This window comes from Tachypleus tridentatus, chromosome 8 (genome assembly GCF_004210375.1).
Source record: "Tachypleus tridentatus isolate NWPU-2018 chromosome 8, ASM421037v1, whole genome shotgun sequence".
In the NCBI taxonomy this organism is placed as follows: Eukaryota; Metazoa; Arthropoda; class Merostomata; order Xiphosura; family Limulidae; genus Tachypleus; species Tachypleus tridentatus.
The window spans coordinates 109,981,407-110,007,488 of NC_134832.1; the positions used below are offsets into that span (position 1 = coordinate 109,981,407).

Below are 26,082 nucleotides of genomic sequence, written 5' to 3' on the forward strand. Positions count from 1 at the left end.
ATTTATGTCACTAATATATCAGACTATGCCTTTTTCAATATGTCTACTGCTTCTTAAATGCCCTATCATTATGAAACATTATGATTAAAAAATAAGTTTAGATACATTATTAAGAGACTAAACACTGTTCATTGATACAATGTAAGAGTACTTGGTGAAAAGCCAAGTATGCATAATTTTTTTCATCTATCATTATATAAATGCTAACAAGGCTTAGAACAATGAGAAAAATAAAATATTTATGTAATTAACATATTGTCATTATTAATTGTAACTTATTCTGGAAATGTCAGCACATTTTTACTGATCATATGTGAACCTAGCAATGCTGTCCATCACTAACTTAGAGATGCTGTACATCTGTTTATTAACCCTAACAGTACGAGTTGGGTGGAATTCACTAAGCTCGTAACCACAAAAGTATCCACGAAAGTAATTATATTATGATTTTTATAATGTTTGCATATGTTTACAGAATGTTTGCAGGTTACTGGTAAACATCATAAAACTTTCATATACAAAATATCAGTTGTTTTTTTTAATTAAGTATTAAGAATTTTTTTTAATTAAAGGTTTCCTTGTAAATTTTTTCTTTCAAACTGTTGACTATTCAAAATGTAAAGTAATTTTCAGATTAAAAATACTTTTATGCATAAGAAAATTTTCAAATTTTAAATGTGAAAATCTTATAACCTCCAAATAATTATCAAATTTTTTTAAAAAAAATATATTTGTTATTTTCACTATTGTATTAGAATCTCTGTGCATGTTTGAAAGATCTGACTGATCTCATAACCACCATAAAAAATTAGGGAATAAATATAAATTTTGCTTTGTTCATTCTAGAACGACCATAAATTATAATTCAAACACCCAATGTTTAGTCTAAATAGCTTAAAACTCATAACATTATAGATTTATATACATATTTATTATTTTAATTATATTGACCTATTTATTTACTGTATTCAATAACATAAAATTGACCTTTACAAACTGACCTGTTTAGGCTGTATTTCAGTGGACAAGTAATAGTATTTTGTGTAACAAAGTCACATTTCAATTATAATACAAAATATATATTATTACTATTTACAAATAAATTCTTAAGCTTATTTTTGTCAAGAAAATAAGTATAGCAAACAATTATATCTTCTAGTTTCAATGACCTTTGTACTTATTTGCTGCTTGCAATTTAAAATTCTACAAATAGAGGGTGTGAAACAAAATTATTTTTTAGGTTTTATATATAAATTTTAAATAACCAAAAAAACATAAATATCTTTATTGATACCATAACATCCAACCATAATTTATCAAGCTTAGTAATTAAGCTATACTTGAGTCTAAAAAACATGAAATTTCAAACAGGCTAAATATTCAACCTACCTTCTTGAAGTCTTGTTTTGAAATGAGGAAATAACAAGAACAACATTAACTTGAAAAATGTTTGAGAGAGCCACTAGGGTGACATTCTGAGCTTTTGACTGGTTACTCACACATCTAGATAGAAGTAAATGTATAAGGAAGCATATCCAAAAATGGAAAAAAGTGAGTGAGGCCACTGTGTCTGATTCAGTACATGAGCAATATCTCAACAAATAAGACAGGAGATTACTATTTTATATTCTAGCTTTTCAATATCGATAATTTGAGTTCTTATGAAACACCTACATACTTGATACTTTGAAAACACAAATATCTAATCTGAAATAGCATTGCATTGAATATACCATATAACACACAAAAAAGTGTTTAAGTATGCATATTTTAATATGTGCTTTTAAAGTAAGAAATTAACTAATATATAATACTAAAATTTGAATTATAATCTGCAAGTTGACACCAAATTTATCATCATAAATTCCTAAAATAGTCATTCAATTAAATTTTGAATGCGAGTCACAAACAAGATGACATGGCCTTTGACCATAGAAAGATTTGTCTCAATAGGGCTAACACCCTTATGGTGAAATTATGGTAAAACACTGCCAGTGTGAAATATACAATTCATATGCACATTATTCATATAGGTCCAAGGTGATAATTTTAAATTTCATTCCTTTTTACAACTGAATCTGAATGTACAGCACTGATAAAATAGTGAAGAAAAATTCTTCAGTAGCTAAATATTGAGAAAATACACACATTTTTCATTTATAATATCAGTAAAAGAAAAACTTAAAGGATATTGTACTATCAATTGCCACATACTCATAAAATATCATACACTCAGTAGAAACATTACCAAGAACTAAATTAAATAGTTTTAAGCTAGTTCTTGTCCAGTAACATTATCATAATTCAACCTTTGGGTCCTGAAAACATCTAGAATACCTTTCTATGCTAGCATTACAAATCCTTACTACATTGAAATGTGCATATTTAAAAGTGTGCTTTGTTCAGTGTGTCTGCCATTAATTATTTAAATAGTGAATAATTACAATTAAATGCAAGTTTAAGAGCCAAAGACATTTTGCATTGATACAATGTATGGGTATATAGAAGTTCTTAAATAATATGGTTTCAAACAATACTTCTTTTATGGCTACCTTTATTATAAATTTTACTTCCTGATTGAATTATCTACCAATTTATTGCAATAACTTGTTTTTTTCATGGAAGGAGGAGGGGTGGAGTTAGCACGCAGCTCAATGTATGTAAAACTAAAATTACATATCTAATAGGATCATGTGTCGTCAGTGACAAGTAGTAAATAAATAAATATTATATATATACAGATCATCACTTAAAACTTTATAACTATATTTCATTTTAGTATTCCTTTTATTAGTAACAGTTATATGTCACTTGCTTTAGAAAAAAAAATTACTTTACATACCAAAATCTCTAACTGCAGACTACCTCATATATCACCTTGTTTATTGAAACCAACATGTACACTTTATAGGATGCCCCAGATATCATCAGTTATCAAAACATTTTCTTTGATATTACAATTTTTCCACTCCATTTTAGCTCAAAAAAAAGTCATTCACATAGTTTTCTTCACAGAATACAATATTTATTCTCTGTTTTTGTCTTACAGTGATTCATAATTCAAATAACAAGTCTTCTAAATTGTGTTTCAGGGTATATTTTCCCACCATGTTGTATAGTTGTATACCAAATGTATTAATTGTTTTCCTGTATTTGTCTAAGGCTGATTTGATAACTAATATGGTGGATTTTACATTTGTTGGACAACATAGCAATTGTTGTTTTTGTTTTTTAAATTAAAAAATTAGGAAATCAAATAGCACTTATACATAAGCATGTTTTTCTAGGTTCCTCCTCACTCAAAACGTTTTTTCCTATACTTAGATGGAGACTAAACCATTTCTGCCAATGATAATGTTATATAACCCATGGACACCCATTGAAGTTTGTCAACATAAATAGTAAAAGATAAAGAATTGTAAAGAAAAATAAAACATCAAAAATAAAAAAAAATGTGTGAAAAGGTAAAGACTTGAAATTACACATATGACTCGCAGAAAATATTTTAAGATTATTCAATGAAGAGATAAAATGTATGTATATATTTAACTTTCCTACTTCTAAACATTTCATTTCACTGTACATTCATGTTAACAGCTAGAGTTAGTGATATGGCAGAGAAAATGGAAGCTAACATTTCCTTAAACTGAAAATGTATTTCTGATAAATACTTACCTATCCTCACAAAAATGTTTCTTACCATGTGCTGCCCTCTATCAGCTTAAATGTTTGCTTGCCACTAGTTTTGTTACTACATACTAACATGGAAATGATAAATCATCAACACTCCACTAACAGAAGTATAATACTACCCCTATTGTAACTAGTGCCCTCTCTAATCATACACATGTCAATCACTTCAAGACTGATCACAACTACCCAAACCAATTCACACTGAACCAAAGAAAGACAAGTGGGAAATGTGAGTGGAGGAAACTATCTATGAGAAATATATTTTCAGTTTATGAAACATTTTACTTCTGATAAGATATCTTACCTCCTTTCACAAAAAGCTAGAATCCCACATTGAAATGGTAGAGGGCTGGTAAGAAGACAATCATCCTCTGGGAAAGACTCATAGGAAGAAGATCATGAGGTGTGATAGGGAATTAAAAATAACATATCAGAGGAAAACTGCACCTTTTCTGAGCCAGGACAACTCTTCATCTGTTAGTAATGTATCACCAAAATGTAAAGTGGTCCCAAAATATATAGAAATAATGGGCCCCCTATTGTACAGTGGTCAGAATGCAACCAACCATAATTGTGAGTTGAATCTCAACCAACACCTGGCAGCACCTGGAATTATATGTAAGGTCTGTAGTAAGAAAATGGTACTCTACTTTTCACTTCAAAAATGAATACAAACAGGAAAGAGGAGATCCCTTACCAAGAACACACCTTCACAGGTGTGAACCTCCAACACCAAATCCATCAAGATGGTAAGTAGGAGGAGAGTGCAGGTGAGTGTTCAGTGCCAGCCCAAAACCTGGAAGTGCTGGGAATTTGATCATCCACTCTGTGGAAGCAGTAGAATACCAATCCTTACACAAATGGAAAGTCATGTGTCTCGTCCAGATACAACCAGCATCAGATCCAGCAGGTGGTAGGAAAAAGGACTGCAATTTTGGGGTTGTATCACCAGTACAAACCTAGCAGCATTAGTAATTTATAGTCCAGTCAGTAGGAGGAGGAGAGTATTAGAATAACACATGTAAAGACTTATATGACTGGAAAATTACCAACAAACACCTGATCCACAGGAACCAACATCTGGAGGATAATCAGAAAGAGGATGTCTCAGGCAGAGGGGCAAGGTGTATTACTTTGTTATTTTTTCTATACATATGGCAGATTGCTGCATCCAACACCAGGCAGCATGTAGAATTGTTCATCAGATCTGCAGAAGAAAGAGTATCGTGCCACTGACACCTGCAAAATGCCAATATCCTACTCTTCTCAAAATTAGTGATATTGTGCAGGCTCAAGAGAATAGGCCTCTATGACCTACTACCCCAGCAACTAGGAAGTGGTAAAAAGCAAGGACTCCTATACTTCACTAAAAAGAGGAGAAAAATAATGCACTGTAAAGATCAAAGGATCAAAGCAACAGAAACAATGCAACATCTGACTGCAATACCCTACATTGAAAAGTACAGCAATCAAACTGATGGAATGTATCATCCAATAGAATTCGGAATTTGCATCAGGTCCATGACAGAACAAGTATCAAATGCCATGAATTATCAGAGATGAGTAGCAATCCCTGTCTTCTTCACTTATGTTTGACCATGAGTTCATGATCTAAGACATGTATTTATGAAGTAAAAAAACCACAAGGAACATCTTACATCTAAAAAAAGTCCAGTGGAACATCATATATCAATGGTGGGCATAAAATGACCTTGAGATACATTAGTTTGTCTCTTTTTCTACATTTGATGTTAATGCATAGAATATGTATTACATATAGATAATCAACCAACATCTGATGGCATCTGAAATGCTACATCAGATCTGAAAGAGGTAGAGTCTCAATGTCACAGACATCTAACATATTCACAGGTTGTACTGTGTAGATTAACCTGTTGACTGCCAAGTATTTCAGCTGCTACAATACAACTCTAATGTTTCTTCATTTTGTAACTTTTTTCGTGACGCCATTTTGGATCGAAAGTGAAACAATTTGTAAGTAGATCAAATGCATGTGTGGTGCTGACATCTGGGGTTGAAGTTAGGTATTATTGAAAACAAATTAAATCGTCCGTGGCACTGTGTTACCGATCAGCTTGGACGAGTTATCTCGTCTATGGCACCAAACAGGTTAAAACCAAGTGTACCTGATCAGGCAAATGTGCAACAAAGACCCCTGTAAAGAAGAATGGACAGGATACTTACCACTACAGATAAACAGTTACAACACTAATGATGTCCCCTAAGAAACGATGGAAATGTGCAGCTAGGTGACAGATTTGATGGAAAGAAAACATGAAAAGTAAACAATCATCAGAAGAAAGGGAAGAAAACAACAGGAAAATTCAAATGAGAAGGGTAATGAAGAAAGTCACAGGAGAAGTTAAGATTTCATGGAAAAAACAAATGGATTCATAAATCACAGAAGGGAGTAGAAATGACAAAAGAGGTGGTGGGATCAGAACATTCTGGAGAGGCAAGAGTGAAACAGGAAACAGAAGATAAATACAAAACATAACATACCTGAATAACAAATCCACTAAAAGGTAGAAAGGTCTGGGCAAGAACCCCAAAACGTCATGCAACAGAGAGGCATAGTTAGGAGAAGGTTAGGTTGACTAAATCCTAAACTAGATCACTGAAAACATTGTCAGAACAATTTTTAATGCTTTCTGATTATAGCACAAATGTGGCCAATTTCCAATGGACCAAAACCAGCATTTTGTGGTCCAGGTGTCATGGTGTCAATTTAGAAAATGTGTTCACGAATACCACTGCCATAGTAAGAGAAGTACATAACTCTCAAAATGGAAAAGAAGAGAGAAGATAAATCATAACTCGCTAAGGAACAAAACAAAAATAAAATAACAAATGAACTGAAGGAAAATTCAGGAAAGTAAAGATGTGTGGTTAGGTTAATTAAACCATGGGTGAAAAACAATCAGTAGGACTGCCAATGAAGAAATGTTTAACACGTGCATGATTAGAGAAAGCACTAGCTGCAATATGGGTACTTTCACACTCCTATGGGTGGAAAGTTGTTGCATGCTCATTTACATGTTAATATGCAATAATGAGTGGGAATAACAATGCTAGTAGCAAGCAAAGATTTGTGTCAACAGAGGGCAGTGAAAGTCAATAAAGGTTTTTTTATATCATATCAGAAAATAAAATATAAACATTTACCTAAAAATACTTTTGATATTTGTTTAAGAGCTTCTACATATTATGCAAGTGAAATGTAAAAACTGTAAGGTAAAATGCAGTATTTTTATACTTAACATAAAAATCACCTTTCATGTGAACTATTCAAAGTCTGAGTGCAAATAACTATATTAATTGAAGGATTTTTATTAGAAATAGTAGAAAATGCTAAAATATTTTATTTTTCTATGATTACATAACTTTAGGTTTGGTTTGTTTTGAATTTCATGCAAAACTAAATGAGGGCTATCTGCATCAGCTGTCCCTAATTTAGTAGTGTAAGACTAGAGCAGTGGTTCCCAACCAGGGGTGCTTGCATCCCTTGGGGGTGTGAGATAGCATTCAAAGGGGTGCAAGATGACATTTGTTTTGGCCACCTTCACATTTATTCTTAAATAAATAATTACTGTGAGAGGTGCAAGAACATATTAAAATTTTTTAGGGGTGCGGGGCATAAAAATGTTGGGAACCACTGGACTAGAGGGAAGGCAACTAGTCATCACCACCCACTTAGCAGTGGGCAATTCTTTTACCAATGAATAGTGGGATTGACCATTACATTATAGCACTCCCATGACTGAAAGAGCAAGAATGTTTGGTGTGACAGGTATTCAAACCCACTATCCTCAAATTATGAGTCGAGTGCCTTAACCTCCTGGCCATGCTGGGCCTACGTAGACTTACAAAAGATCTCGTCAAAATTCAAACACTTTCATCCACTAGTTTTATTTTGAAACAAAACATGACAAGAGTGGCATTAACTGCTAACAATGTTCTTACCAATAGTCTTATGGTTAATACAGTCCAGTCAAACTGGTCCTTTATTATTACTAGAGTGTTTCAGAGATCAGTTCTTGAGTTTTTTTTCCTTATTTACATTAATTGTGTAGTTACATGTTTCAAATTCAGAAGATAAGAATACTCTTTCTTACCTCTTTCTGAAAGTGTTTTAGGATTGGCAGGTTAAACATCTTGCTACCATGTTCTTTTGGAAGGATAGAGTTATATCCAGCTATCTGTATACCATTTTCATCAGCATTTGTTGCACTCAGATCATCAGCTTAAAAAACAAAATTTTACTTTCTTAGATCTTCATACTTTTTGAATGGGGCTCAAAACTTTTTCTTTCATCTCACATTTTAATGTGTAACATATATATATGTTCCATATATATATGGAAAATATTTATCTACAGTCACATAGGGACAAACTAATTCCAAAATTTAAATCATTATTAATCTAATAATCTTTTTCATACTGTAAAGAGCTGGATATTGGCCAACTCTTTCATTATAAGTTGGGTAGAATCCACCCAGCTTGTAACCATAAAGGTATCCACGAGAGTACTTCAGCAGAATTTTGTAAACATGTGAATAAATTATCAAAAACCAAAGTAGGTTAATAATAAACATTACAGAGCTTTCAATTACAAAATATCAGGTTTTTAAATTAAGTATTAGGATATTTTAACTAAAGATTTTCATGTAAATTATTTCTTTCAGAATGTCAACTAGGCAACATGCAGAGTAATTTTCACGTAAAGATTGAAAATACTTTTATACATGAGAAAATTTTCAAATTTCATATGTGAAATATTTATAACTTCCAAAAAATAATCAAATGTTTTTATGAACAACTTTCTGTTATTTTCACTATCAAATTGGAATTTGTGTATGTGTTGTGGTAGTCACCATTGAAAATTAGGAAGTTTAAATTATACTTTTTCTTTCTAGAATGACCACAAATTATACCTTGAAAACACAGATATTTAATCTAAACAGCTTGTATGTCATAATATCACACATTTACAGTGGCCACTGAGTGTATATTTATTGTTTTTATTATATTGACCTTTCAGCCACTGCTAGCTAAGATAAAAATTACAATAGTGTGGTGCATATGCACTCATGTTACTGTATCCAAGAATATAAAACTGAGCTTTAGTCTCTACAAAGTGACCTGCTTTGGCTGTGTTTTACTGGACTAGTATTTTATAAAATACAATAACATTTCAGTTATAATACATTAAATATGTATGTACATTATTACGATTTACAAATAAGATTTTAAGTTCATTTTTCTTAAAACAGGTAAACAAATAATCAAATAAAGCAATTAATTATCTCTTCTAGTTATGCCCTTTGTAATCAGTTGCTGCTTGTCATATGTTGCTAAGCTTTAAGAATTTTGCACATGGAGGATGTGAAACAAAATCATTTTTTGAGGTTTTATAATTTATCAAGTTTAGTAACAGAACTGTATGTGGATAAAAAAAAATTAAATTTGTAACAGACTGAAGACTCAATTTATCAGCATAAATGTTTGTTTCATACAGAAGAGAGGATGCTGTTATAGTTGAAAATGGCTGAGAAAACCACTTGAGTGACATTCTAAGCTTTTGATTGGTTATTAACAAGTCAAAAATAGAATTAAGCATGTATAAGGGACTGTTTCCAAAAAATCAAAGGAAGCAAGCATAGGTCTTTATGTTTGATTCAGTAAATTACTGATATCACACAGAAAAGATAGGAAGTTTTTATTTTATACTCTAGCTTTTAAATACTGCTACTTTGAGTTTGAGTTCCTAATTCGTAAAAAAATATAGACTTTGTAATTTGGCTTAACAAACATCTACTTTGAACCAGTGCTGCATTCAATGTACTGTGTGACACACAATAATCTATGTTTAGGTGCATTTTTCTAAATATCTACCTTAAATTAAGAAATTAAATAATGTATGATATGAAATTTTGAATTATAAACTACAGTATGATACTAAACTTAATGACATAAATTCATAAAATTATAGTTAAATAAAGTTCTGAATGAGTGTTAAAAAACACAATGACATGGCCTTTGACCCATAATCAGTTGTGATAGGGTTAATCTATAGTTAGTTATATACTTTTCTATTGCAAGAGAAACCCCAGATTATTAATATAAAGGGAGCTTATTACTTTTTGAGATCTAAAGTAAATGATAAAATGTTTAAATATAATAAAATTGTTATGTAATAAAGAATGTAGTAAGTCTGCCAAGTACTATACACTTTTTTTTTCTTTTCTTAAAATAATGTTCTTCAAAACAAATATGAGAACCTTGTACTATTTCGTACACATATTAGGATTGCACCAATTTTGTTTTTGGCTTACATACAAAACACTATTAATCTTTAAGTAAATGAAATAACAAAATGTATTTTTTAAACTATAATATTTCACTCATGCATCTTGTTGCCACATGTATCCTGGTTTTTGTTAATAAATTTTATCTGCAGTTGAAACCAGAAGTAAGATGTATCAATCACCTAGCTACTAAAATCTGCCATATTATTTTATTTTTCCTATTTTTATTTCTGAATTTGAATTAAAATAAAAAATATCTTAAATTTTAAGAGTTGATCAATTCAGTCAGGTGCATGTGACCAAGTATTACGATGTATAAATTGCATTTATAAGATAAAGAAGTTTGCGAATTACACTCTAATATAAATTTCGAGTAAAAAACTACAACATGAAGAACTAAATTTGATAATAATTTAATTAATGGATTATTTTACCTATATCTTTCACTTCCACAAGTGAAAATATCTCGGTCTCTGAATTACTGTGATGAGCACACATACAGGATACACAATAAAATTAATTTTAGCCTTAAAATGCAGTATATTAACTACATTAGGGTTTGGACTTTTATATACACTACTAACCAAAATCTTAAGGCCAATAACATAAAGAAAAAATATGCATTTTGCATTGTTAGACTCAACCACTTACTTGAGTAGAGCTTCAAAAGATGAAATAAGAAAATGGAAAATAAAAATAAAAAACTTTTTCAGAATTTAATAGGGAAAATATGAACACTATGAAATTAGCCTAAATACTAGCTGGTCAAAACTTTAAGACCATACCAAAAATAAGTCCTAAGCAGGGCAGGAAATGCCCAACAAGAGGTCTCAGTAGTGAGATGCATGGCCGTCAATGCAAATAACTTCAAACATTCACTTTGGCATGGTCAATATAAGCGTTTGCAGAAGGCTGGCTGGAATGTTCTTCCAAGTGGTGAAGATGGCTTCACGAAGATCATGCACTGTTTGGAACTGACGTCCATTTCTATAGACTTCCTTTCCATCCACCCCCAAACACGTTCAATGGGGTTCAGTTCAGGGAACACGCTGGATGGTCAAAAAGAATCACGTTATTCACCATGAAAAATTCCTTTGTCCTGCAGGCATTGTGGATTACAGTGTTGTCCTGCTGAAAGATCCAGTCATTTCTACACAAGCGAGGGCCTTCAACCAATAAAGATGCTCTCTCTGACATGCCAATGTAGCCAGCTGCTGTTTGACACCCCTGTATAACCTGAAGCTCCATTGTTCCATGGAAGGAGAAAGCAACCAGATCATGATGAGAACCTCCTCCACTGTGTCGTGTAGAAAATGTCTCCAGTGGGATATCCTTATTGTGTCAGTAACATTGGAAGCCATCTGGATCATCCAGGTTACATTTTTTCTCATCGGAGAACAAAACCTTCGTCCACTTTTCTACATCCCATATTTGGTGCTTCTCAGCAAAGTTTAACCGAGCTGTTTCGTGGTGTGGAAGGAGGTGTAGCCTTTGAAGACGTTTATGGTTTTTAAATCCTTTCTCTTGTAGATTCTGTCTTACTGTTCTTGAGTTGCATTCTGCATCCATAAGAGCTTTAATCTGGTTCAATGATCGGCTGGTGTCTTCCCGGACAACCTGTCAAATCCTCCTGCTCAACGCTAGCGAAATTTTCTTGGGCCAACCACTTGAAATTCTCATTCTGTATCTCTCAGGGTCTTTTAAGAAATTTAAACAGCAGTTTTGCTATGCCCAATCTCACCAGCGATGGCACGTTGAGAAAGACCTTGCTTTTGCAGCTCAACAATTCTGCCATGTTCAAACTCTGTCAACTTGTTAGCCTTTGCCATGTTTTCACCCAATGTAACACAGGAGATGTCAGTGGGAGATGTTGACAACACTAATACTTGAACACAAATGACTAAATTTCGTTACGTGTTTACCGATTAACTCTTCATTTCAGTATGGTCTTAAACTTTTGACCAGCTAATATTTAGGCTAATTTCATAGTGTTCACATTTCCCCTATTAAATGCTAAAAAGTTTTTTTATTTTTATTTTCCCTTTTCTTATTTTCATCTTTCAAAGCTCTATTCAAGTAAGTGGTTGAGTCTAACAATGCAAAATGCATATTTTTTTCTTTATGTTCATTGGCCTTAAGATTTTGGCCAGCAGTGTATTTGCATCAAAACTTCTCAAAATTTACCTGTTTCAATAAGTAATGACATATTAAAACGTATAATTTTTTGTTTTTATTGTTTATCTAAAAATATGTAAACTTGGCACTTTACAAATTGTTTATTTATAAATGTATCAATGAAAGACTTAATGTTCTATGGTTTAAAAATGCTCTGTGATGGTACATGCATCAGTATCATATTTTTCCAGCACATTAAGTTTTCAAAGTACTCTCTGAAGTAAAACAATAACAGAAGAAAAGTATACAAGGAAAATGTATAGATGATTAAACAGCAACATATTAGATAATTTACTTAGTAATATCTTGTACACAAACTCATTACATACAAACTTCATGTTTTTTTTACTAGTGAGTAACTTTGCATGACAGATTAATTTAACATTGAAAAATGAACACCCATTATAAAAACAAATAACTTATACACACATTATACATTATACCTAGTAAACTACACTTTTAAGGTTTTTTTGCAAAACAAGAAAATATTTTTTCAAAGTATTAATGAATTTCTGACAAAATAAACTATTCAAGTATAAAGTAAACTGCCCAAAGTTTGAAATTACTTACCATTAAGGTCAAGAAAGATGACTGGGATGTGTTGTTCCACACCTGGTGGTGGTTCCCTATGCAAAGAAACAAATGTAGGAAATTTCATACTTTTAATAACTACATTTGATAATATATACACATATCAAACAATAACTTAATAATCATTTACAAATACCTTCTGGGAAAAAACAAGTTTTAGAGCAAAAAAATAATAAAAATAAAACTTAAGACTATAACTGTTCTTTGCTGTATATAAATTTTAGAACACTTCATTTGTTAAAATTTATTTAACAGATGTATCATCAATTAAAATGAAAGTGAAATGTCATCATAATACAGTTTACAATGTCATGATGTCCTTTGTTATCAAACTCACAGCTGTGAAAGACAAGATAATGAACTCTGTGTGAAAAATACATTAATAGGTAAAACAGATTACTGATTTCAAGATGAACAATAAGACAATTTATTCATATATCAAAATGAACATAAATATTCATCAAAGAAAAAATTTCCAACAATAAATATGAAACATAATTGAATAAACCTAAATTACATAATTTCCCCAAAAGGATATTAATTTACTGAAATGTTTTACTTACAGAAGTAAAAAAGTCATATTAGTTAGTTTTTCATACTAACTGAGTTACCTTATACCTAAATCAACATAACCTGAACAAAGAAGATTGAATACACAATATTAAAATGATTCTGAATATCCAAATCGCTGACTCTTGTGACAACCACAGTACTGAGACAGAATGTATCAGAATTAAATTTGGACTTCACTTGATATTCCATAGGTAATTTGATGTTATCAAAAACTCATCCTCTTAAGTATATGACAACTTTTTCAGATACAAAATACTCACACATTCAGATTATAAAGATGTACTCATCTCAAAGATTTAATGCCATTCAAAAACAAAGGAATATGCTCCACTTGAGATCCATCCAGAATAAGACTTTAACGACATATCTGTTAATTTTTTGCATACTTCAAGTAGTTGGAAAATGAAATGGGTATTCATGTTATTCCATAAAGTAACATACTGATTAAGTTACGAGATTGCAGCACCCATGAATTAATGTGTGATTGAACTGTTCAAAATGGTGCTGGGAAGCTTTGTCCTTCCATGTTGGACTAAGGAAAGCAGTATAGCCTTACAACTAAGTCTTCTGCAATGGAAATTACACTGCAAAGCTACTGTAAAGATACAAAGCATGGTAGCACTTAAGACTGCACAAAATCACAACTTTAAAAATATACTGAGCTAGCACAAAGTTTATAAAACTTTTTAAATTAGAATGCTTCTTGAAGTTAAAGCAGATAATGGAAAATTTTGTCACTATTATTTTTCATTAGTACTTTTTCTGGTCCCAATCCATGAAACCTCACCTTATTTGTACAAAACAAAGAATATTCCTTGCTATTCCATGATACTTGTACACATGAAAAAATTCTGCAAATGGACTGAAAAAATAAGGAACATTAATAATGACTCAAATAAATAAACTCTTATAGTAATATAAAAACAAATATAATGTACCCTTAGAATCATTTAGTTCCAATGTTTGAAATAAACATTGGGAAAGCAGTCGTTATTGAAAATAAATGATGCATCACATTTATATCAAATTAGCTATGCTTTTCTAACAGGTTTCTGTAACACTTCACACTGAAACACAATATGGTTAACATTCCACACTGACCTTCAAAATGTGTGCTACAACTACAGTAAGGACTGAAACTGTCTCACTGTACTTATCTCCAAACAACTTACCAATCTGCTGGTGCTCCTGGTATTCCAGATCCAGGTGCTGGGACTAGAACAGCATTTCTTTCTTCAGTAAGACAGACCCACTGATCAATAAGACTTTGCTCTCGTTCAACATCTTGCTCTGTTTTGTCTACATCAAAACACATATTAAGTCAATTATGCATTTTTAAAAGTATTTACTTTTAAGAAATAAAAGGGAGACATTATGAGTCATAGTAGACAATGAGGATGCTGTATAGTTGTGTTGTGCATGAGTCAGTCTTGCATAAGAAAGAAAGAATGTTTTCTGAGATTGTTTTGCTTTACTTCATTTGTAGTAGGATTTTATTTAGTTGGTTTCATTTTTTTTGTTGGATTTGTGTGTATTGGTTTAAATTTGTTTGTATCTGAGAAGATGTTATTCATTTTTTTGAATACATTTTATATACCGTATTTTCTGCCTAATAAGCCGAATTTCTGGCCCTAAATTTTGGACCTGATTTTTGGGGGTCGGCTTATTGGCCAATCACTCCTTTCGGAAATTTCTTCTTCTTAGGAAATGTTTTTCTTTTGAAAATTACCATAGGCGGTAATTTTGTCCCATCAGCAAAGCACGTTAAGACTACAGGGAAACGTTGTTTCTGGAATTTCATTGGTTACCTAATTACAGTGAGTGGAGCCAATAACGAATGACATATTGATTCCATCTCTGTCTCAATACGACACGTTCTGCTTTACTACAGAACGCCAATGATCACACACAACATGCATGCTGATGCTGAAACAAGACTAAGAAATCATTTTGAAGAAACTTGTCACTTCTTAAAAATGGCTTCGGCTTATTGGGCGGTAATAAGCAAAAACCCTAAGACGTGTGCCTAACAACGGTTAGTTACAAACTCTCTTTGTTAACCAAAAGGTGACCTAAGAAGGTTGAAATGCTGTTTTATATTTTATTTTAATTAAAGTTCTGATACCCCCACCAGCCATCTTGAGAATATGTTTTTACTTCAAGTGGGTTTCTCATCATCAGGAATACAGGTTCGCCAGTTTTAACATAAAAAAGAAACAAATATTATACATTTATTTTGATTAGGTTTTCTCTAGAAGTTTTACAGCTTTTATAAAAATTTGCTTATAGTTCATAATTGATTGGTATACACTGAATGCAACATTTGAAGTAAAATTTGATATTCTATTAGTCATTGGTCAAAGGCTATGTCATCATATTTGATGACTTATTTTCAATATTTTATTGGACCACTATTTTATGAATTTACAACAATAAATTTGAAATCAAACTGTAGATCAGAATTAAAACTTTAATATTATATATGAGTTAATTTAAAAAATAAATATCAAAAGAACACATCTAAATATAGATTTTAGTGAGTGACATGGTATGTTGAATGCAGCACTGTTTAAAATTAGATGTTTGTGATATCAAAATACTAAGTATAGTGTTTTGTACAAATTAGGAACTCAAAATACTAATATTATCAAGCTAGAATAAAAAATTAGAGCCTCATATCTTTTTATTTTGCTGAGATATGGCTTATATACTTAATCACACACAGTTGCCCCATTCAACTCTTTCCATTTTTTGAAACAGTCCGTTATACATACACATACTTCAATATATGACATATGAATAACCAATCAACAGCTTAGAATGTCCCTACAGTGGTTTTCCCTGCCATTTTAATCTTTGAAAATACTACAACGTTATTTTGATACAAGATTTCAATGAGGTAAGATGCGGCTTTAGTTTGTTCAAAGTTTCATATTTTTTTAAATATAAATAAATGTTAGTTACTAAGGTTGATAAATTATAGTGGAATTCTATGGTATCAGTGTGATTATTTATGATTCTTTGGTTATGCAACTGTAGGCATAACACCTAAAAACAAGAAGATGAATGATCAGTTTTATATTACTGGGTATGTCAACTTAGTACATGTGCACATAATCACTGCAAGTTATCTAATGTTAGCTAGGCATGACTGTAAGGTCAATATAATAAATAAAAACAATATATATATATAAATATATAGCATTATGAGACTTAAGTTATTTAGGCTAAACATTTGTATTTTCATGTTATAATATGAAGTCATTCTAGCACAAAAAAAAAAGCATAATTTATATTTCTCACATAATTTTGTTTGATGTTCAGGAGGTTGGCCAAGTGGCAGACCCCTCATAGTTAGAGTATAGAAAATAACAAAATATAGTCTTAGTGAGAACAAAGGTATGAAATATGTTTAGGAAATTTTAGAGATTATGCAAATAATATTTCAGATTTTGGGACAAAGAATAGTTTTTTAAATCAAAACACAAAATTACTTTGCACCCAAGACTAGTAATGAAACAGACTATTTTCACAAACAAATATTTATTAAAAATATTTCATTAAAAAACAGATTTTTGTTTTACAAAACACCTGTAACCTTTACTAAAAGCCTAACAAATTTTGTGAAAATGCACATGCTGTATCAAAAGTTATAGTGCAAATACTCAACATGTGCAAATGTACAAATGAACTTGTGCATATTATAACGAGCCCATTGTGAAAGGGTTAATCATAACAAATTTCCTATCGTCCAATTTTAAATCCAACAGAGTTTATCCACTGGTTGTATTTCAATTAATCTTTAAAGAACATAATACCCACAAATAAGAGGTCATAAAATATCTATAAATTTGTAGGTCCATCTTGCAAAGAGGAATGTGTAGGCTCAAAACTAATGGGTGGCTCTAAACCGATACAAAACAAATAAAAACATACAGCACATTCCTGAAAAAAATTGAAAACCATTCAAGTATTGCATGACATAAACAAGAATTTTACTATTCTAAGTTAAGAAATGATGCATAATTATAAATTGGAAGTCTAATAAGTGCTGAATCTTAGAACAGAACTCGGTGATATCACCCCTTTTAAAACAGTATGTATAAAATGAGTACTTCTTTTAAATATCTATTTCTTGAAAAGCATATGAAAAAGAATGTCTGATAACATATGTTTCAGTGTTTATAAAATTCATATTAAACTCAAATCAAGAAGTTCCTTACTTCATTAAATCATTATATAAAACAAACATTATGATACAACTTATGCTGATTTCTCTAGGTAACTTACTTAATAACACTATGTAACACAAATTTTGTTCCTGGATGGTATGTGTTATTTCTTAATTGCTTATGTTGTAAAAGTACAGTAAATGGCCATTATTCCCTTCAAACTTTGCTTTTGTGACATGGATAATGAAATTTAGAAATTAACCTATTTTCTACGTAAAAATGGGCAAATTTGTACATTTTCATTTACATAATATCTGAATAAAACAACATGTGAATCATTATTTACATGTATTTATACTAAAGTTAAACATAAATGAACAAAAATGTTTGAAAGTGAGTAGTTTTTTTGAGATTTGTGTGTGTAATGTAAATCACTTTCACATATCAGCCCCCAAATATAGTCTCCCATCATGTTTTTATTATTTGCTCAGAGGTCACAAAAGCAAAGTTTGAAGAGAAAAATAGGTCTTTTCCATTTACTTTAGGCATAAGCAATTGGGAAATGACACTTTTGCCCAGGAACAAGAAAAAGTAAAAATTTTGTTACATAGTGTAATGAAACAAGTAAGTTCAAGGTTTGTCAATATTTATAAAATAATTTCAGAATACAGTAATAAACAAGTTCTTGCCTTTTTTGTTAATGAGTTTTTGGATCTGATCATCTAAGTACTCTCTTCGTCTCATCAGAGCATCTGACCACTTTTCCCGCAGTAGGGACAAGTCTTCTTCTTGGTAGGAATCAAGGGCTTTCTGAAGCTTGGATCGTGCACATACACAGCCAATAGAAATATTGGTGATTGTTTCACAGATAATAGGTAATGTTCCAGAGTTCTGGACTGGTTTTACAGTAACAAGTATTCTTCTCTGCTGACCCTATTTATAAAAAACAAAAACTATTAAGTCAACAGATTAAGAAGGTTACATAACACCTAATTAGATTATATTAACACAGTACCCAAACTTAACATTCTTAAACATATAACAGTTTGGAAACATTCCACAAATACAAATTTATTTAACATTTTATATTTACGAGCACCACATAACACAAGTATCAAAAAATACCACAACAAAATAATTTTAATGTACTTATAATCGTACTTCATAATATATTGCGTGTATATATTATCAAAAGTTGTAGTTTCATTTTACTACAATTGCAGAAATAACTATTGATACACAAGTTCTCAAATTACCTGCCTAAGCTGAAAAACTCCTCCAGCAATCATGTCAGGTTTATACAGAACTTCTACAGGTGTATACTCTCCCTGGTCATTTAGCTCATGAATTTCTACCCAAAACTCTATCTTTCTGGTCAGTTCTGCCCACCTGTGAAGAAAAAAAAAAGCAGCTTTGCTCATATCCAATACAAGAAAACATAAATGTTTAAACTATAAATGTACACCTGACTGTAGTGACTAGTCTCTAAAAACTGAATTGTAATTATTTATCTTTTTCATCATAGCAGGAATTCTGTCACAGACAGATGCCCCTCTTTGCCACATTTTTGATCTTTGATACCAAGGATTTTTTTTTCTTTTGCTCAAAAAACAGTTGAGGCCTACATGTCCTAAAACAAATTGCTCCACTACATCCAACTGAATACAGAAGACATATTAAAAACAAATTAAATTTTTTTACAACTATTTGCAGATGCCTAAAGTTTACTGATTAAATAGTCCTGTTTACACTCCCTGAAAATATACTTTAGAAAACAACAGTCAAACACATCATGTCTCTTGTTCATATACTGCTCATAACTTCTCAAAACAGCAAAATAATAAAATAAATAGTATCATGTTCCATACTCTTTTCATGGGTATGATATGATTCCGTTTTACATAAATATATATATCTACAAACCTGTCAAGCAGTGTCCTTGACCTCTGTAACTGAGCATCTACTTCCCAACCTGTCCTGACAGAGTTAAAACCACCACTACGATGCCCCCAGACTTCAACAGACAAAGCTCCTTCAACACAGTGTTCAACAAATTCTTCTGTTACGTTGACAGTGAACTCCTGTTGTGATAACATAATCAAAGAGTAACACATTACAGAAGTCAGATTAAATACATTAGTTTATTGAAAACTGTTTAAATAAGAAGTATAAATGTTATATTATCCATACCAAACTTGAATCACTATAGACATAAATCTAATTCATTAACATTCCTATAACGTATTTGTACTAAATTTTCTTTGCTTTATAATATTACTAATAATTATAAATATGTGAAATACTTAGTCAACAGAAAAAATAAAAAATTAAGTGTTTCTTTAAAGCACCTGTTGAAAATATATTTTCTAACCTTCTCATGCTCAAATATGAACATCATTTTTTCTCTGCCCTTCCGAGAAATGGGTTGGTCAGGGTAAACAATAGGAGGTACAGCAATAGAGTGTGGATGGCCCCAGAAGGTATACTGGCAGAAGACAAAGTTAGACAAAGATGGTGGAAGTCCTGATGCTGACTTTATGGCTACCTAGTAAAAGAGATAGATAAAACAGCTTTTCCAAAAACTACCACATAATTGTTTTCTATTATCCAAAAACATTAAAGGAAAGATTCTTTATTGTTTTTGTGGGATAACAATAAAAATGTGTATACAATGAAAAGAGAAAACCTGAATTAAAGAATAGCATGCTTCCTTCCCTCCACTAGCCAAAATGATTTTATGAATTCTTTTTACATTGCAAAATGCATTTTTGGATATGTTTAGAAAGAACTGTGTATAATTCACTTTCTTCAACATTCACAGTCTCCTGGTTATCTAACCATTTACACACCCTCCTTGAAACTTGTTTTTTACTGACTTGATGTCTTTAAGCAGCAATTCTGAGTGATCAACGATAGACATTTTCATTACTTTACCAAAGAGTTTTGTTGTTATTAATAAATTAAGCAGAATGTAGAATGCTTCATAATGAAAAACATGAACTTTATAAAGTTGTAAATCGTTTATAACAAAAGATGTAAAAATTTGGGTATAAATGACTTAAATTATTTTCTTACAAAAACTCTTAATATACTATTAAATAGGTAGTAAAGCCTGGTAAACAACACACTTTGACAATAATTTGTCTTTTTGAGATGAAGTCCTCCCCATCTTCACTGATTGTACTAACATCCAACAAGGACCCTTTAACACTATCTCTATCTCCACTTCCTTCTGATGAACCAGCATCTCCTATTCTTTCTGGTATACTACCTGCTATCCTTCCAAACTGTACATGAAGTCGTCCAGCAACCTACAATCAACATTGGATTCCTTTAGCCTTATAAAACATACATATATCAGAGTTCCAAAAACAAAAATGAAATCAAATAGTTTAATACATATATACGTTATTTTTTAAAAAAGGAGGTTAGTCTCTGTACCAATTGCAAAATCTTATTATACTTACACCACTAGTAACTTAATCATGTTGTGATGCATTAGAATAAACTTCTGCTATTGACATCTATGCCAACATGTTACAAAGTGCAGAAAACATCATACATTTGTACAAACTACACCATTTTTAACAATTGGAAAATAAAATTGTTTTAAATTTGATGCATTTGGTTTTATTTTTTGATATCCTAGATTATTACTAGTTGGTGGTGTTTCCTTTCTTTGTAGGATAAATAATAGTGGGAATAAGAAGTGTCATAAAACTAAAACATATAGACAAAGAATGTGTATATTCTTGTAACTATAAGATTAGAATATAAATATTAAACACATGTGCATTTATTAACTTATAAGAACATCACTGAGTATCCAAAGGTAGCTTTATAAAACATGACTAACTCCTTAGCAAACAGTTTGTTTCTATCATATTGAAGCATAATGGCTACTTGTTAGTAAATATGCATATAACAGGTTAATTATTTCAATATGAAAACTATAGTATATTAAGTACACTGCATAGCCAAAAGTAGGTGGACACCTGACTGTCACACCCATTTGTGCTTGATGAACACATCATTCCAAAACCATAGGTATTAATATGGAGTTGGTTCCCCACCTTTGCTGCTATAACAGCCTCCACTTTTCTGGGAAGGCTTTTCACCAGCTTTTGGAACATGGCTGCAAGGATTTGCTTCTATTCAGCCACAAGAGCATTAGTGAAATCTGGCACTGATATCAGATAAGAAGTTCTGGCTCGCAGTTGGCTTCTTATTCATCCCAAAGGTGTTTCATGGGTTGAGGTCAGGGCTCTGTGCAGACCAGTCAATTTCTTCCCCACTAACCTCAGCAAACCATGTCTTTATGGATCTTGCTTTGTGCACGGGGGCATTATCATGCTGAAAGACAAAAGGGCCTTCCCCAAACTGTTGCCACAAAGTTGGAAGCACACAATTCTCTAGAATGTCATTTTATGCTGTAGCATTAAGATTTTCCTTCACTGGAACTAAAGAGCCTAGCCCAAACCATGAAAAACATTCCCAGATCATTATTCCTTCTCTAGAAAACTTTACAGCTGACACTATGCATTCAGGCAGGTAGCATTCTTCTGGCATCTGCCAAACCCAGATTCATCTCTCAGACTGCCAGATAGTGAAGCATGATTCATTACTCCAGCAAATGCATTTCCATTGCTCCAGAGTTCCATGGTGGTGTGTTTTACACCACTGCAGCTGACACTTTGCATTGCACATGGTTATCTTAGGCTTGTGTATGGCTACTCAGCCATGAAAACCCATTTCATGAAGTATGTTGCACGTAAAAGTCATTTGTCCACAGTTGCAATACTCACTACTGAGTTACAAACTGCCTCTAAAAGCACAAGAACTGTTCGTTGGGAGCTTGTGTGGCCTACTGCTTCATGGCTGAGCTGTTGTTGCTCCTAGACATTTCTACTTCACAATAATAGTACTTACAGTTTGCTGGGGCAGCTCTAGCAGGGCAAAAATTTCATGAACTGACTTGTTGGAAAGGTGGCAACCTATGACAGTGCCACGTTGAAAGTCACCGAGTTCTTCAGTTCAACCCATTCTACTGCAAATGTTTGTCTATGAAGATTGCATGGCTGTATGCTTGATATTATGCACCTGTTAGCAATGTGCATGGCTGAAATAGTCAAACCCACTAATTAGAAGAGGTGTCCACATATTTTTGGCCATGTAGTATATGTCTTTAAAGATTTCCAAATCATAAAAATAATCATAAAAAATGCAAGCAATATTGATACTCACAACCTTCAGTGCTTGGTGAAACTCCATAATTACAGAATTTAGGAAAACAAGATAATTGTACATTTCACAAAAACATCATTTATTAATGACTCTGGTTTCACCAGAAATGCACCATCATGTCATGAATAAATGATGTATTTGTGAAACGTATAATTGTCTTGTTTTTCCTCAGTTCTGTAAGCAATACTGATAAACCACATCCTACTATTAAGTAAGTTTTTTATGGTTATTGCAAACTATGAACATCAACACAAACAGCAATAATTTTAATTGTATATAAAATAAACCTGTGAAAAAAAAACTATTAAGGATACAAGTTACATTACTGAAAACAATGAGCTACAATAATTTCCACTTCATAAATCTGTTTGTTTTATGGAATTCAAGATGCCATTTCCACAAATATGACTGAATGTGCAATATTATTTGCTTTACATTTTTATTTTACATAGTTGAATTCCAGTTTTCTGTGGCTAATTTATGGATTATAACTTCATTTCACATTCCATTATCATGGCCTTTCACTTACTATACCATTACGTGAAGGCCTGTATTATCTATTCTTTTCACTTGAAGCTAAGATACTTATATACTCTAAAACTTACAAAATGACAGTGTTATTACTCTAACACTTATTAGTCATTTAGCTTAATTTTAACAAATATTTCAATTACAAGTAACTTTCTTAAAGTATGTTGATAGCAATTTTCAAAAAGAAATTAGCAATCAAAAACAAAAAATGGAATAGTGTTTGCAATTTCTTGATGTAATCAGTGATTTGGTAAATTTTTAAACAGCTATTATGATTTGATGACAAATTATGCAATTTGTATTCAAAATAATAAACTTTAGAAAACATGCAAAAACTTTACTATGAAACCTGATATATACTGATATGACAAATAAAGGTCTTTTTGAAATTACATGGATTTATCTTTAATCAATATGATGCTAAAAATATAATAAAATATATATTCATTATTTAACTATTTGGAAAATTTCTTAATAGTTTCAATATGCAAAACGGTATTCAACTCAAGAAACTGGATAATATTCAGTTTGCGAAAATTTATAGTATTCAATTTGAGAAGCTGAAAAATGTTAAATTTGAGAAAATGGATACAATTCAAGATGAAGAACTTGTTTGTAGCAGCACAAAGTTACTAAACCTATTTGTTACTATCCCCAATTTTGAGCTTCCAACCGACAGAAGCACCCAGCATTAACAATTTCAGAAACAGAAATTTTAAGATATTAAGGAATACTTTCTGAATCTTATCTTTGATTGATTTTTAATTTAAACTGCAAAGCATTTTCTCATATAATGATGTACAAATTAGCGAATCAAAAATCATCCAAATAAATGGTTTTACACAATTACAATATAGAGAACATTAGATATTGTGCAAGAAATATTTAAAAAAACTGAGAAATTCAGAAATAGTTGTTCTTTATATATATGTAGAGAGAGGTCTTTTTAATATCTGATAATTTTGTATGTTAGTTTTGGTAAAATAGTTGTACAATATGCTTCCAGTAAGATACTTATATTAGATGCATTTTTAAAATTACTAATGTATTTTAAGTTTAATAAAGATACTACAGAAATAAAAGGTAGCTTCAAAATAAGGTACAATATGTATTTCATGTCTCCTGATCTCACTATTACAAGTTTTTTCTTGTTGATAGTAAAACTATGCCAATAATACAAAGTTAAATTTTAGAAATAACAAATATAAGTTTGGCAACTGGTTTTCAGCTTCAAATAAGTACAATTTTTTTTATTTCAAACTTAAATGCCGTTATAGTATTTGCTTCAATTACTAAACTAATTTTTACGTCTGTGGATATAAAGTAGTGTACTTTCTCTACGAATTTCAATTTTTTCTCATAACAAAGTTTTGCAAATTACCTCTCCTTGTTGACTGATTATAGGAACATGATAGTCAAGTGTAACATCATGAAAAAGAACTTCTAAGAAGATGTTACCAACACCAATCAGATTATGATTTTCCTGAGTTTCATAGAATGGGTCCATTCTGTTCAGCGATGTTTCGTCCTGTAGATATCACATAGAGAATAGATTTTTCATCAAAATAATAGAAAACATTTTGCTGCAATTCAAGAACACTCTCTGAAAACTTGTGCAGCATCTAACTGCATCTGACTATGAAGGAATAACTTCCTGTCACATAAATTCCATCTAACTCCACTGTTTGAAAATATCTAATGTACTATATTAAATTAAAATCTTTTCAATATTCATTCTCTTGTAAAATATCTTTAAATGTAATGTATCCAGTTGTACACCATTACTAAAGAAGATAAGAACTTCACAAATATATTTATCATAATAATAATGACAATACAAAAGGTCTGAAAGAAATACATTTTATTAATTATAGTTATTTACTTTAAATTAATATAAATTAAAACTGTTTTCAAGTGATCAGTTAAATTTAACATTACAACTGTTATTTTTTTATTGTTTGAAGCAAAATCTTCAGTATAAACAATTGTAAATAATTCACTGTTTATAAAGACATCCAAATTATTATGAAAATATCATAAAAAAATGCAATGAATGTTAAAAACATTATACTTTATATAAGATATTCATCTTGTTTTAGCAGTGGCATCTAAAATTCTTGCTATTGTTTGAATTAAAAATATTTTGACATTTTTTGGAAACTTACTGCTTTTACATTTTTAACCATTATTTACAATTTTTAATTTCACAATAAACATTTACAGGATTTTCACTAGGTATGATGAAGTAGAATATTCAAATATGTGAAAGCGTTTGTAAATATCTGCACCTCAGCTAACCTTACACAATAGATGGAGGGCAGAAAATTAGCAGCACCCAATACCACTTCTTAGACTACTTTAATTAAACAGTGGAACTTTGTCATTGCTCTTACAATGCACCCATAGTCCTAAAGTGTAGAGCAATATTTTGTGGAAATAAAACATGACCCATGAACTCTCAAATTCACGGATCCACATTCTAAACAATAAGCCACAGTCAGACACTAGAAGTATCACTGAAAGTTGATTTGTGTAATTAGATTAGTTTTTATTACCACAAACAACCAAAAAGGTCTTTGCATCCAGAGCAAACAGTCTTCACATTTTCCTTCTTTTTAATGAATTCTCTCCATTTCTGTTTTTTTCATGCTCTTCTTATTCTTATTCATAATATATGTCAAATACTTTATTAACAATTTTTTTATTCTTACATCAGTTACATGCATTTTAATAAAGATACATCTTCTGGTTAGTTTATGCTGCAATTACATAAA

The 26,082-nt window shown here is 31.1% G+C and overlaps 2 protein-coding genes across 3 annotated transcripts in view; one reads left to right on the forward strand and one right to left on the reverse strand.

The window, feature by feature from the left end:
* The window catches only part of LOC143223204 (ribonuclease kappa-B-like), a 514,553-nt gene that overhangs the window by 238,082 nt on the left and 250,389 nt on the right, over window positions 1-26,082 (forward strand). The gene's annotated exons all lie outside the window — the stretch shown is intronic.
* The window catches only part of LOC143223200 (kinesin-like protein KIF13A), a 121,295-nt gene that overhangs the window by 23,803 nt on the left and 71,410 nt on the right, over window positions 1-26,082 (reverse strand). For both annotated transcript variants that reach the window (XM_076450802.1, XM_076450801.1), the window contains exons 19-27: window positions 24,690-24,836; window positions 20,662-20,844; window positions 19,905-20,078; window positions 19,457-19,614; window positions 18,790-18,922; window positions 18,223-18,466; window positions 14,534-14,660; window positions 12,768-12,823; window positions 7,830-7,957 (exon numbers count right to left, since the gene is read on the reverse strand). In XM_076450802.1, coding sequence (XP_076306917.1) covers window positions 7,830-7,957; window positions 12,768-12,823; window positions 14,534-14,660; window positions 18,223-18,466; window positions 18,790-18,922; window positions 19,457-19,614; window positions 19,905-20,078; window positions 20,662-20,844; window positions 24,690-24,836 — 1,350 coding nt within the window. The remainder of the gene's footprint in view (window positions 1-7,829; window positions 7,958-12,767; window positions 12,824-14,533; window positions 14,661-18,222; window positions 18,467-18,789; window positions 18,923-19,456; window positions 19,615-19,904; window positions 20,079-20,661; window positions 20,845-24,689; window positions 24,837-26,082) is intronic.